We start from the raw sequence: 15,142 nt of genomic DNA on the forward strand, positions 1-15,142 counted from the left end.
CCTCATCTTCTCGGAGCCAGCCCGTATACTAGGCACTAGTACCAGGCATTGTGTAAGCCTCGGAAACGCTCTCTCCCGACATCCGTTTTCTTGTGTGTGGAGGGAGGGAGGCACAGGCTGGCGGGTGAGCCCACTCTCCAAAATGAACGTTTGAGCTAGAATTTCTGGCATAGCAGAGCCAGCGCGCGATATCCAAGTGCTGAGTGTTGGAGGGGGAGTGTGTCGTCTGAAAGAAGGGAAGCCTCATGGTGGCATGGGTGATACCGATCCTCGGCTCTTACCGCGAGGACAGGCTGGCCGTTTCTTCTGATTAAAAGAGGAAGCAATACTTTGCCTAGGACACCAAACACACTGGTTCGAACTTGGCAGTTAGGAATCCCGTGCAGCTCTCTAATGCCAGGAAGGGTGTACACGAAAGGAATTTCGCTTTGGTGGAACGAACTCGCTCAGAGCTGCGCGTGCGCCTCTGCTGGGGGTGGGGGCGCAGCGCTGGGAGGAGGGCACGGGGAACGCGGGGAGGGGGGCAGGTGGGAGGGCCCTGGGCGCCCTCCAGCCGGGGCTCCGCCGCGCTCCAGGGGCGGACCGCTTCCGGCCGGTGCCCCCAGGCGGACGGGCGGAGGACTCGTGACTGCGGAGGCATGAAGTGGGGCCCGTTCAGCGGTGTCTCATTTGCAGCGCGTTGGGAGCAAAAGGCGCCTCCTGGAAGAACGCGTGGAGGGCGCTCTCCGGGGTGGAAAGAGTCCGCGGGAGGAGTCGAGGAGCGGAGTCTGGGGGCCGCTTCCGCGGGCCCTGGAGGAGGAGAAAGGAGGGGCGGGCTGCTCCCGGGCGGCCGGGGCGGGCCGCCTGCGCTCCAAGGAGGCGGGAGAGGGAGAGTGAGGGAGCGAGGGGCGAGCGTTGGGGAGCAGCATGGAGACCTCGGCTGACTGGCTGGCTACCGCCGCCGCCCGGGGCCGGGCTGATGAGGTGCGAGCGCTGCTCGAGGCGGGGGCGCCGGCCCACGCGCCGAACCGTTACGGTCGGAGCCCGATTCAGGTAGGTCGGCAGGCCTGCCGCGGGAAGGTGGAGGGGGAGCGGGGCGGGGGGATGGCGGGCGACTTAGAAGGACGAGGTTGGCCAGTGGATCGGAACCAGGTAAGCGTTTCTTGGTAAAGGGGAGACTTCCTGGGAAGTTTTCAGACGGAGGTCGGAGTCGGAGACCTCCTCTCGGCGACGCCCCGGGGGCTCAGGAAGCCACCGGAGGACTGAAAGGCACATGGGGTTCAGATCTCTAGACTGGTATGAAGATCTAGGGGGGAGAGCCTATTTGTGTTCATATAAACCGAGGTATGTTCTTCATCAGATGCGAAATTGACGAACATTTGGGGTAAGAGTTTAAAGAAATGGAAGATTTGCTGGACCACTTAACCCCGAACTCACTGAATGGGGAATGGAGCTGATCATCTTCTTTGTTGGGAGTGGGGGGAGGGATTTCAGTGGAAATCTCCTGCTGTGTATGTTGGAATAAAGGTCGATTGAAATTTTTCAGAAGTAACTACACATCGTGTTTATTTTTTTTAACCGAGTAAGGAAAATATATGCTTGTTAGGAAATAGACATATCTGAAGAAAAACGTTAATGTAACCTTGCCTGAAATAATGCTGTCAATTTAGTTAACCACTTGGGGAGTATCTCCTATCATTTTGGGTATTTTAAACTTACTTGATATAGGTTAATTTATTTGAGAGTTTTCAATTCCTCAGAGTTTAAAAATGTCATTTCTCCCCTCCCCACTCTAGTTTTGTGTGTGCGAGGGTGTGTTGAGTTCATTTTTCTGTTGTTTTTCGCCTTCACTAACTTCCTAAATCTGAGGCTAAAGACACATTCTTCTTGGCAGTCACTACCCTTGTTGTACGCCCAGTTTTGACAATGATTTCTGATTCTGAAAAACAAAATTTATATGAAGCAAATGCACATTGCAAAAACTGCAGCCTAACAAGACAAAGGAAAAGTAACTCCACTTGGAACTTAACAGATTTCACAAGTGAATCTTCCTTTCCTGAAACTATGCTACACAGGATAAATTTTACACACTTTTAGATACAGACATAAAAATAAAACTAAAATGATTTCAAATTTGAGATTATTTGGGATTTGAAATGTGGAGAGATTTGGGGAGAGAAAGGTTGAATGGTTGTAGAAGAGAAGCATTGAGTCCTTTTTAAAAAATGCATGCCTGAGTCATAATTAGATATCTCTAAAATTTTGCCAGCACCTTGCAGACTGGGCGTTCAGCCTTCGAGTTCTAGAAGGTGTTAGATGAGACCTTATTGTTTAAATACAAAAAGAAAGTTGGATAATTAATTTTAAATCATTTTTAAAATAGGATGAAAGCATAAACAAAAGGGGGTATGATTTTAGTTTTGAACCCTAACCAAATTTGTGTTTAATAGAAAAATACTTAGTTTATAGAAAAATTTTAATTACTAAATTAAATTTAGGTCATCAAGTTAACTTAGGCACCCTATAAATATTAGTTTGTTTGATTAAGTTTCTTTTTGCTTTGGATTGCTATTTTTTAAGTATTTAAATGTTATGTTACTGTGGCATATAATAAAACATTTAAAACCAGTTTTATGACTAAGATGAAGGACTTTATTTATCCAACCCAACTAATATATTTTCACTTGCATTATATACGGGAATGGAAGTGTACAGACATGTACTAGCTCTGGCACTTGCAGTAGAGCTTCCAAAACATTATGACATCATCCTTGGGTGTGGCCCCTTTGTTTTGGAAATTAACCCATAATCTATTAGAAATCTAATAGTGTAAATAAGTAGTTAATAATATTGTGACAGTTTCACCAGTTTTTCTTTTAAAACAATTCTTTCTTCTAATGCACTGCATTAGTTTTTCTTTCTTTTTGTAGCTGTAAGTTGGTTCACTTATATTTTCTCTCTCTTTTTGAAAATTAAATCAGTTTCACTTTCTCCAGGACATGAATCAACAAACATACTGTAACTTGGTATGATTCTGTTATGATTGGTTTGGACAGATTAATTTGTGTTTAATACAGAATGTAACTAAAAATAAGTAATTCCTCTTTATACAGTCACTATGGTCTAGCTAATATAACCAAATAATGGTTACCCTAAAAAAAGAATAGTCTACCACCACCACCCACCATGTAACACTCAAACTGTAAGGTTGCCGTGATTGTGAACACCATTTCAAAATTCCTCTTTAGTAATGGCTTTGTATCAAAGATTATTTAGGAGCCAAATGAGGTGAGCACCCCCTACTTAATGAACTCTCAGAGTGTAATCTTGGAAGGTGTCTGAGTTTCCTATTTCTGCTATAACAAATTACCACAAATTTAGTATCAACATAAATTTACTATTTTATGTTTCTGGAAGTCAGAAGTCTAAAATGGATCCACGGGGTTGCACTCCTGTTGGGAGTTCTAAGGAAAAATCCATTTCCTTGTCTTTTCTAACGTCTAGTGACAGTCAACTTTCCTTGGCTCTTGGCCCCTGCATCTTCTCTCTGACCTCTGCTTCCATTCTTATATCTTCTCTCTGACTGTGTCCTTTTTATAAGGAAACTTGTAATTAAGTTGAGCCCACCCTGACAATACAAGTTAATCTCCCTCAAAATCCTTAATTTAACCACATCTGCAAAGTCCCCTTTGCCATATAAGGTAATATATTCACAGCTTTTGAGTGTTAGCAAGTGGACATCTTTGGGGGGCATTATTTAGTTTACCAGAAGAAGGAATTTTAGGGCTGGTTAGACAAACTTTCTCATTTTATTCTTAAAGAAATTGAAGTTTAACGTTCAGGGAAACCAAGGGTAGCTTAAAGTTTTGCAAGAATTAAGTTTTTGTCATTTTTTTTCTTTTTCATTTTTGCTTTTAAACAATTACCACGTTCTGGGCTTGGATATACAGCAGTGAACCATAGAAAATCTCCAAGCCTTACATAATTTCATATCAAAATGAGGAAGAAAATAGAGGAGGTTAGGCTGTAGTAAAAGCCAGCTTGTTCCTCACCCTTTTGCTGTTGTCTGTGACTCTGGCAGTTTTCTGTGCGTGGCTGGAACCCTGCAGAACGTTGGAGAATAGAATGTGTACAGAAAAATGGAATAGGTAGGAGAACTGGCTAAGCGAGCTGGTAACTGAAAGAAAGTAGTAACTAGACACCTGTGGCTTGTAAGGGCGTCTGCACGGGCTGGGGGCTCCGCAAATAGTTTCTTTAATCCTGCCCTTGTCCCCACCCCGGTCCTGACCGCTCTGCTCTCTCCGACAGGTCATGATGATGGGCAGCGCCCGCGTGGCCGAGCTGCTGCTGCTCCACGGTGCGGACCCCAACTGCGCGGACCCCGCCACCCTCACCCGACCCGTGCACGACGCCGCCCGGGAGGGCTTCCTGGACACGTTGGTGGCGCTGCACCGAGCCGGGGCGCAGCTGGACGTGCGCGACGCCTGGGGCCGCCTGCCCGTGGACCTGGCTGAGGAGCGGGGCCACCGCGACGTCGCCCGCTACCTGCGCGCGGCTGCAGGGGGCACCGAAGGCGGGAGCCACGCCCGCGCAGACTCCGCGGAAGGTCCCGCAGGTGAGGTGGCTGATCCACGAGTTTGAACTCAGCTTCCGCAGCCCAGCGCACTCACTTTTCGGAAAAGAAAGTTGGGCCCAGGAGACTAGGGTATTTGGTCCTACCTCAGCTCACCCTGCCAACCCGCGGGACAACTCCAGTCTCCCGATCGCGCTGCCTCGTTAGGACTGCAGACGGGAAATAGCCCAAGATGGACTGTCGCACGCTAAAGCCCATCCCATAAACCGTGCCTCCCATCCCCTAAACACTTGAGAACCAGACGGTGGAAAATTGAGCACTCCGGAGGCTAGAGGTCTAGTGGCCCCTCTTCCTGCAAATTAGCTGGCTAGCTGCATCCTTTCAACGGCCCCCAGTTTCCCCACTAGTTTAACAAGGTCGCTGAACCAACCCTGGAATTTCCAAAGCCAACTGCGCGTGGCATCATCTGGCAGAGATCTATCATTCCTGGCTCTATTGCAAAACTTTGCTAAATCCGACCTTCCGCTCTATGCGGTGGAGTTTTTCAGAGCTCCCCCAGTGGGTTCTGAGGGCGACTGGGATGGAGACCTCGCCAACTCTCGCAGTCTGCACACTGGGATTCGCTGCACTCCCTGAGAAACAGAGACTCTCTTAAGCTTTTCCCTCTCTTAAGCATTCTGTTATGATGGATATGTGGACCTCCTTGCCTTTTCCTACGACCACGAGGACTTCTTTTCCCTTGGCCCATTTCCCCCACCTCACTCCTACCTGCTTAAAGTACCAACTTTACTCTGACTTTTTTCTGAAGGGGGAGTCATTTTATCTACCTATCTATCTATCTACCTACCTACCTACCTATCTATAGCAATATACGAAATTACGCGAAAATTTAAGGTAAACCATGACTTCGAAGAGACTGAAATCTATGGTATTTTGGCTCAGACATGGGGCACTAGGCTCCCCGTGCCTTAGGCGAGCCTAGGAGGACGGAGTAGAAAGGCTTGCTCTGGACCTTTGGGAGATGTCTTGAGTGCTAGGCATTGGGTGTGAGAGGCACCCATATCTCCTTTAGCCTGCCACCCTCTCTCTCCTCCAACTGAAGCTTCCGTATGGAATGCGGCATAGGACTAGGGGCCAATCACAGGGCTGTTGGGCGGAGCAAGAACTGGGAAGAGCTGAAGAGGAGAAGGATTTAGATGATCGAGTTGGGCCACAGGCAAATGAATAATCAAACCTAAGATATTTAACCCAGGTACACACGATCCCTCCCTCCTTCCCTTCCTCCCTCCCTCCCTTCCTTCCTATTTTTTAAGTTCCTACTTGCGTGATCAGCCCCGCTCTAGATCAGACACAAAAGTGAATAGGACAAAATGGGAATCCTGCCCTCATAGAGCTTACATTCTGAGAAGTAGATTTTTAAGCAATATAACTGTATTTCGAAGAGTGAGTTTGTAAAACCGATGTGGTGGATAAGAGTGAAGTGTGAATAGGCGGGGAGACTATCTTAAGAGTGGTCAGAGAACCTGAGTCATGAGAAGAGATTAGCCACGGGAGGCAGAGAAACTCGAGTGCAAAAACTTACATGAAAAAGAGTGTGGCAGTTTAAGAGGACCCAAAGGCCAGCTGGAGCGAGTACACAACGAGATCAAAGAGGAGGGCAGAGGCCAGATAACGTAGTAATGGCCCTGTAGGTCAAAAAAAAAGGATGTTAGGTCAAACCATGGATTTTGTTCTAGAAACGTTAGGAAGCCATTAGCAGGTTTGGGAGATAGGGTCTGGGAAAGAAGATACGACTGGAACGAAAGGTTCTCACACTGCGGAGCGCCCCTGAGACTGAGGTGCTCTCTGGTTATGAGAGTTCGCCGAATCGCTGTGCGTCAGGTGCAAGAGATACCTGGGGACGTTCGAAGGGCAAGGCGACCCCTTCACCTCCAGTCGCCTGGCATTGTGTGTGGCAAACAACTTGGCACTCGTTATAGACCTGCTTGGTTCTCGCAAACCCGCAGGTTGCGCGGCTGCTCTCTCCCTGCCCTCGTCGGGCGGGTCCCGAGAGCGGGAGCGGCCTGGCGAGCCCGGAGCAGCCCGGCGGGTCAAGCGGACGCGCTGCGAGATCGGGAAGGCTCGAGAGTGCGGCGGAGGCTGGGAGGGTCCAGACTCCCTAGACAGACGCTGTGCTGAGGGTTGGTGGATGTTAAGAAGCTGTGTCTGCATAGCCAGTGGGGGGCTGCGAGAGAGGAGGGAGGAGTCGCACGTCTTTGACTTCTGGTTTCTAATGTCTTTTTTCTTTCTGCCGTCTACAGACAGTCCCGCCCTAAAGAATCCTTGAAATCTAGAGACACGTCGACTACGTATTTGATCTTCAGTCGTCGAAATTTGAATACAAGAACTACCCCCACCATATCTGTCTTCCCTGCGTAGTTCCAATTCATCAAATAACGCTTTTAAAAAATTGGAACTGCCTCCCCCTTCCTTCCCTTAAATTTTGCTATAAAATTAAAAAAAAAAAAACCCCGACACTGTTCTTGTCTTTTCATCGTGTTGGAGTTTTCGGGAGTCAGTACTCAGGCTCTGGGCACACATCTAAGCGGGCACTTCCTCTTTCGAGCCTCGCACCCGCCAGGCGCTGAGGTTATTACAGCCATTTTGTGAACTAGGAAAACGAAGCTTAAATGGATTACGTGACGCTTCTTGTGTCAAACTGCCCGCAAGGGGCGGAGCCAAGGCGCAACAAAATTTAAAACAAATAGGGTTCTTTCCGTTCACTCAGTCAACATTTATTGAGCACCTATTATAGCACCTTACCAGGGGTATAGTTGTGGGGGGCGGGGGGAACAGATGTCCCTGGACAGGGCCAGGGACATCAACTAATAAGCACACAACACATAACTAGAAATTTTAAGGCCTATTTCATTGAATCGCCGATATAGCATTGTTTCCGAGACTCACCATTGTTTCACATACCTCTTAGAAAGAAAAACGCTGCAGGTAAGAGTGCATACCATAAGTTGATAAGACACATTCGGATTTCAGATAATGAAATGTCAAAAGCTGGGACTTTAGATCGATGAAAAGGGGTAAAAAGTGATAAATGGCAACTCCAGGGAGACCTCAGATTGAGACTTCCCTTACTTACCTGGCCCCAGAATCCGAGCCCCGTAAGTAAGGTTTTGGGTATTTTGCACAAAGCGTCACAGCCAATAATAGGCGGCGGAGCCTGCAGAACGTGACCCACAACCACGCGCAGAGTTCTGCATCCCGCTGGGGCCTGCGTGAGCTGGTCCTCCAGGCCGGCCCAGCGCCCCGGAATTCGACAGCGGCGGGCTGTGAGGTTGTGGCTCTGACTGCCACCCAAGACAAAAGCAGCTCCGCGGTTCTTTGCCAGAGCAGGGATGTTGCAGAACGTAGCTCCAACTTCAGCTGGGGCTGCCTCAGTCTCCGTTGCTTATTGAGGTGAAATTCACACAAGATTAACAATTTTAAAGGGTATAATTCAGTGGCATTAGTACACTCACAATGTTGTGCAACCATCGCCATTTATCTAGTTCCAAAACATTTTCATCATCCCCAAAGGCGACCCCATACCCATTAAGCATATTCATTAGATCCTCCCTGTCCCCAGACCCTGGCAACCACTAATCTATTGTCTCTATGGATTTACCTATTCTGGGCACTTGATGGTAAGTGGAATCATACAATATGTTGCCTTTTGTGTCTGTCTTCTTTCACTTAGCATACTTTTTTTTGAGGTTTATCCATGTTGTAGCATGTAGCACTCCTTCTTATGGCCGAATAATATTCCATTGTTTATCTTGTCATCTGGTAATGAACGTTTGGGTTGTTTCTACCTTTTTGCTTTTGTGAATAGTGCTGTGAACGTTTGTATACCAGTATATTTTGAATACTTGTTTTCAATTTCGGGGGTATATACCTAAGAGTGGAATTGCTAGGTCATATAATAATATGTTAAACTTTTTGTGGAACTGCCAAACTGTTTTCCACAGCAGCTGCACTATTAAACATTCCTACCAGCAATGTACAAGAATTGCAATATCTCCACATCCTCAATAGCACTTCTTATTTTCTGTTGTTGTTTTTTTTAGAAGCCATCCTAGTGGGTATGAAGTGGTAACTCATTGTGGGTTTGATTTACATTTCCTTAATGACTACAGATGTTGAATATCTTTTCATGTGTTTATTGGTAATTTGTATATTTTCTTAGGAGAAATGTCTCTCCAAGTCCTTTGTCCATTTAAAAACTGGGTTGCTTTTCTTTTTGCTGTTAAGTTGTATCAAATCTTTGTATATTATAGATACTAGATCCTTATCAAATATATGATTTATAAATATTTTCTTTCATTGTATCTGCTGTAATTTCACTTTACTGATAGTGTCCTTTTTATTTAAAAAATATTTATTTATTTGGTCATGCCAGGTCTTAATTGCTGCAGGGGGGCTCCTTAGTTGTAGCAGTCCCCTTAGTTGCAGCAAGTGGGCTCCTTACTTGCGGCACATGGGCTCCTTAGTTGTGTCATGCAAACTCTTAGTTGAGGCATGCATGTGGGATCTAGTTCCCTGACCAGTGATCAAACCCCGAGCCCCTGACATTGGGAGCGTGGAGTCTTATCCACTGCACCACCAGGGAAGTCCCGAGAGTGTCCTTTTATGCACAAAAGATTTTAGTTTTGATGAAGCCTAATTAATTTTGTTTTTTTTGTTTGTTGCTTATGCTTTTGGTGTCATATCCAAGACTCCATTACCAAATCCAAGGTCACAAATATTTACCTCTATGTTTTATTTTTTTTAACTTTGTATTTTATATTGGAGTAGAGTTGATTAACAATGTTGTGTTAGTTTCAGGTGTACAGCAAAGTGATTCAGTTATACATATACATGTATCTATTCTTTTTCAAATTCTTTTTCTGTTTAGGTTGTTACATAATATTGAGCAGAGTTCCCTTTGCTATATAGTAGGTCCTTGTTGAAGATTTACCTCTATGTTTTCTTCCATGACTCTTAGAGTTTTATAGCTCACACTTAAGTCTTTGATGCATTTCGATGTCTTTTTTTGCATATGGTGTAAGGTAGGGTTCTACCTTCCCTTGCAAGTGGACCTCCAGTTGTCCTATCACCATTTGTTAATGAGACTGTTCTTTGTCAATTGAATGGCTTGGGATTCTTGTCAAAAATCGATTGAGTATAGATGTATTGGTTTATTTCTGGATTCTCAATCATATTCCACTGAGATATATGTGTATTTTTAATGTCTGTTCCACACTGCTTTGATTACTGTAGCTTTGCAGTATGTTTTGAAATTGGGGGGTGTGAGTATTCCATTTCTGTTCTTCTTTTCAAAATAATGTTGACCTGTTCCAAGTTTGTATCTGGGTTCCCTTGCAATTTCATGTAAGTTTCAGGATCAGGTTTTTCATTTACCAAAAAAAGGCCATTGGGATTTTCATAAGGATTGCACTGGACATGTAGATTACTTTAGGTACTTTTGCCATCTTGACACTATTAAGTCTTCTAATTCATGAACACAGGATGTCTTTCCATTCATTTAGGTCTTCTTTAATTCAACAATGTTTTGTAGTTTTCAGTGTACATGTATTGCACCTATTTGGTTAAATTTATTTCTAAGTATTTTATTCTTTTTGATGGTACTGAAAATTGAATTTTCTCAGATTCCTATCTGGATTGTTCATTGCTAGTGTTTAGAAATACAATTAATTTTCATGTGTTGATCTTTTATCCTGAAGTTTCACTGAATTTGTTTATTAGCCCTAATAGTTTTTTGTGGATTCTTTATGATTTTCTATATAAGATCATGTCAGCTGCAAAGAGGGGTAGTTTTACTTGTTTTTTTCTAATTTGGATGCCTTTTGTTTCTTTTTTTTCCTTAATATTTATTTATTTATGTATTTAGGCTGCACCAGGTCCCAGTTGTGGCACATGGGCTCCTTAGTTGTGGCATGTGGGATCTAGTTCCCTGACCAGGGATCAAACCCAGGCCCCCTGCATTGGGAGTGCAGAGTCTTACCCACTGGACCACCAGGGTGCCTCTTATTTCTTTTTTCTTGCCTTATTGCTCAAGTTAGAACTTTCAGGACAATGCTGCTTATACAATTTTGAATAGAAGAAGCAAAAGCAGGCATTCTTTTTGTTGTTGTTGTTCCTGACCTTAGGCGGAAATTTTCAGTCTTTCACTATTGATGTTAGTTGTAGTTTTTTTTTTTTTCATAAATGCCCTTAATCAGATTGAGGAAGTTCTCTTTATTCCTAGTTTGTTGAATGTTTTTATCCTGAAAAAGTGTTGGATTTTGTCAAATTATTCTTCTGCATCGGTTGAGATGGTCACGTTTTTCCTTCATTCTATTAATACTGTATATTACATTGATTGATTTTTGTATGTTGAATCCCTCCTGAAATAAATATCATTTAGTCATGGTGTGTAATTCTTTTAACATTTTGCTGGATTTGGTTTGCAAGGATTTTATTGAGGATTTTTTGCATCTATATTCATAGGGGATATTGGTCTGAAATTTCCTTTTCTTGTGATGTCTCTGGTTTTGGCATCAGGTAATGCTGGCCCCATCAAATGAGTTAGGAAGTGTTCACTGCTTTTCTATTCTTAGAAGAGTTTGAAAAGGATTAGTGTTAATTGTTCCTTAAAAGTTTGATGCAATTCACTAGTGAAGCCATCTTATCTGGTTCTGGACTTTTCTTTGTCAGAAGGGTTTTTTGTTTGTTTTGTTTTTTAAACTACTGATTCAATCTCGTTTTAAGGCTGTTCAGATTTCCTTTTTTTTTTTTTCTTGAATCAGTTTTGGTGGTCTGTGTGTTTCTAGGAATTTGCCCATTTTATCTAGGTTACCTAACTTGTTAGTGTACACTGTTCAGAGTTTTCTCTCATAATCCTTTTTATTCCCTTAAATTCGCTAGTAATGTCCCCATTATGCTGTGTTTAAGTCATCTTTTTCTTGATTGAGGATTCACTTGGATGCTACAAACGCTCAGCTATTTCCCAGAGTTCCCACAAAGTCAATTCTGACACTTATCTTTTTGGGGTTTCTGTGTAGGGATGGGCCCGTGCAGCTTCTTATTCTGCCATTTCCATTGACGTCCCTTCTAATTTTTGTTTTGTTTTGCTTTCGAGCAGAATGGCAAAATGCCTCTGATGTGCCAAGTTCTCCTCCATACATCCTCTGTGACTGGAACGCAAGTCTTCCATGCCCCGCCTTCCCACTTTCTGGGTTACCTGTCCCCCACTACTTCTCTGAAGCCCCCTCTAACAGTCAGCTACTCCCCTCCAAATTTTCTCCACCTCCCCCCTTTCTCTTTTTTGTACTGTTAAGAGCTGGCTCTTCTTTCCTCAACTTTCTTAGACGCACGCACGCACGCACGCACGCACGCACACCCTGCCCTTCTCCTTTGGAGATTCCTCACACGCAGTCAGCAGGCTGGAGCGCCTCAGGGGCAGCACGGACGCTCACTTGTAAGCCCCAAGGGCCTCCGGCCAACCAGAGCTCCGCTCGCAGAGCAGAGCGTGCATGTGCACCTCTCCAGAGCACGCAAAGCGCCGGCTCGGCCGGCCGCTTGCGCCGCCGGAGCGACGTGGAAGTGAAACGCGCGGGGCTGGGCCGGGGCCCCCGGAGAGCGGGCCGAGAAACTCGGCGGCTTTCTCTGGTTTAAAAACCAAACAAAGAAAATAGAGAGCGAGGAGGGTGAGAGAAAGGGAGCGAAGAAGAGGAAAGAGGGAGGGGTTCTAAGCTAGACGGCTGGGGCCCTGAGGCCGGAGGGGAGGCTGCGGGACCGCAGCTCGGCTCGGAGGTCGGAGGCCGGGGCTTTCCCGTAATAACGGACGAAACTTCGGAGCCAATCAGACGTGGAGGAAAGAAAAAAAGGTACTGCCGGACTGAGGCATTTTTCTCGCTTCAGTGGGGAGCGCGCCGGGTGCAGCGACCTGGGAGCCCGAGGCCCCAGAGAGTAGCCCTGGATTCGGCCGCGTCTCCCAGGTGCCCGCGTAGGCCGGGCGGCCGGCGGGAAAGGAAGCACCTCCTCCCAGAACTCACGTACCGGATTTAAGCCGTAACGTTCGCGCAATAAGCAAACATACATATTTTAAAGTGAATATTATTATTCCATTTTTTTCTATTTGAACTTTTCTTTGAGTGAACTGTCTTACAATAATTTAGTCTGTTTTCTGAAATCTCAATAGTCTTTTTCTTTAAATAGCTGACTAAATCATCGGGTGTTGCCCCAGTTCTGTCTGTAGACGGCTTGCTCTTAGAGAATTGTTTCTCTTGAGGGATCGCAGCCAAGGAGCAAGTCTGCATTTACGTTTTCTGCCTGTGGACTGCTACCTGAAATTATTTAAGTTATCTCCTCTGTTTATTAATATCTTTAAGGTATTTATGAGCAAACAGAATAATCATTCCCTAACCTCTGTCTCCATTCAGGTGGATAATGGAGCTCCCCCCTACCCTGTTTGCACTCCAGTTTACTAGAAAAAGATATGTGAGAGCTGAGGGGGAAGAATGTGAGGAGTTCTTTCTCCGTAAGTAATCTTATTCATTAATTGACTCAAGAGATAATTATTGAGCACCTCTTGTATGCCAGGCACCGTGCCAGGCAGTAGGACTACAGGACTCACCATCTCTAAGGAAAGATAAAAACAAAACAGAAAGTACTGGTACTGTTCATGAATCTACCAATGTTCTGTTCTAGTTACCTTCTGAGAAAATCTTTCCCCTCATACAAGGACAAATTTCTTAATGGACTGAAATCACATCTGTTTTCCAACCAAGCCAAATAGCTTTGATTTGGTAAAGATTGCCAGAAAGATTTTTGTAGTGAATAAGAGAACAAATCAACATGTTAACTCTACCCAGAAAAAGCTAGTGATAGTATTTTTTCTTTATTGGAGGTGAGGAGAGAGAGAGAAATAGTGCTCCCTACTATAAATCATATAATGAAATGATTTTTGTTGTTGTTGTTGTTGTTAATAACTCAGGTGAGAAAACTGTTGTCACAGATAAAATTTGAAGTTAGCAAACCAGGAAGTACATCTCAGGATCCTTCTACCTGCTAACCTCTAAGTTACTATTAGTTGCTATATCATTTTAAAGCTATTTTAATATGTAAAATTTTTTTTATCAGTTGCCATATTTTCGAGCTTTGTATAGGAATAGTAAGAAAAAATAGATTTGGCCTTAGAAATCAAGGAGTCTATCTTTGTAGTTGGGGAACTGGGGAAACTAGTTTGCACAAAGCTAAATAGTAATGAAATAAAGTGTTTTCCTAAGGAAAACACTTGAGATGAGATTGATGAAAGTGGGGGGAAGAAAAAAATGGGGACAGTGTGTTTCTTTTTTGCCAGGAAAAGTACCTCAAGTAAATAGTTCTCAGGAGGAGGCAGTAGCTACACCACAGAACCAAAGGTGGAAATTTCTGGAAAGTGCCCTTAGAAGTGACCTAGGATTGTGAGGGGTCGATCAGTTTGAAAGGAGTGATATCTTTTAAATAGAAGAGCAGAATTAATAATTTCCATGCCGAGTCCTACATGAAGTAGATCAATCACGTATAAAGTAAAAGAGAGGGGAATAGTTTTCACAGTTTCAGTTGAAAAGTAGTACAGTTGCAGGAAATTGGGGGTTGATGGAACTGCAACTTGCCCCTGGGCAAGGTTGAAGAAACTACCTTTGGGTGTCAAATGCAAATGAAATAGATTTTTTCTTTTCTTTTTTCTGTCTTTTCCCTCTTGTATAAGGAAATGTTACCAAGTGTTGGAGGTGGGGTACGAATAAACATTACTTGGGGAGAGTGAAATTATATAACATCTACAGAGGAAAATTATCAATATCCATGAAAGATTTTAAGGGACATCTATTTTATTCAGCAATTGCTCCTCTAGAAATTATTCTGCAGATACATTTGCACATGTGCAAAATGGCCCATGTATAACCATAGCCACTGTAGCTTTGTAATAACAAGATATGAGACAATTTCAGTGGCCATAAATGAGGAGGGATTAATTAAATTATGAGGTTTCTCTAAAATTAATCATGTACAGCTATGGTCCAGAATGTAGCAGATCTAGCAAATATGTAATGATTTCCAAGATACATTGTTGAGTGAAATAAGAGAGGTACTGGATAATGTATGTAAAATGCTTCAAATTAAACTTTAGAAATATTTGTATGTGTGCTTGTATGTACATAGAATATTTCTGGAAAGACACACAAAAAGTTGTTGACTATTGTCTCAAGGGAGGGAAGTAGATGTACTGAATACAATTTACTGCCAGTTTTAAAAGCAAATGTATGAACTATCTAATACTAGTAAAACAAATAACTAATAAAGCAAGTCAAGTACTGGTAGAAGGAAGTTGTTTCTTGAACTGACCACATTCTGTTTTGTAAGAATTCTGCAACTGTCAAAATTGCATTTACAGGAAGAGAAAAAAGAAAACTCCAGGGTAAGTCATTCAGTTAGTCCCTTGTCTAAGCCTTAATTTCCTCATTTGTAAAATGGGTATGAGGGTGACTACTTTGCAGGCTTGTTGTCTGGATTAAACATAAAGAATATAAATTA

At 43.8% G+C, this 15,142-nt stretch overlaps 1 protein-coding gene across 1 annotated transcript; it reads left to right on the forward strand.

Moving 5' to 3' along the window:
• The first annotated feature begins 524 nt into the window (after positions 1 to 524).
• On the forward strand, positions 525 to 7,085 carry LOC111163175 (cyclin-dependent kinase inhibitor 2A-like). The gene is made up of 3 exons (XM_022551666.3): positions 525 to 1,032; positions 4,288 to 4,594; positions 6,853 to 7,085. The coding sequence occupies exons 1-3, from the start codon at positions 907 to 909 to the stop codon at positions 6,876 to 6,878; spliced, it is 459 nt and encodes a 152-aa protein (XP_022407374.1). The 5' UTR covers positions 525 to 906; the 3' UTR covers positions 6,879 to 7,085.
• The last annotated feature ends 8,057 nt before the right edge of the window (positions 7,086 to 15,142 follow it).

The sequence above is a fragment of the Delphinapterus leucas genome, chromosome 6, assembly GCF_059928025.1.
Source record: "Delphinapterus leucas isolate spDelLeu-1000000601 "Yukka" chromosome 6, BTC_Dleu_Yukka2, whole genome shotgun sequence".
Classification (NCBI taxonomy): Eukaryota; Metazoa; Chordata; class Mammalia; order Artiodactyla; family Monodontidae; genus Delphinapterus; species Delphinapterus leucas.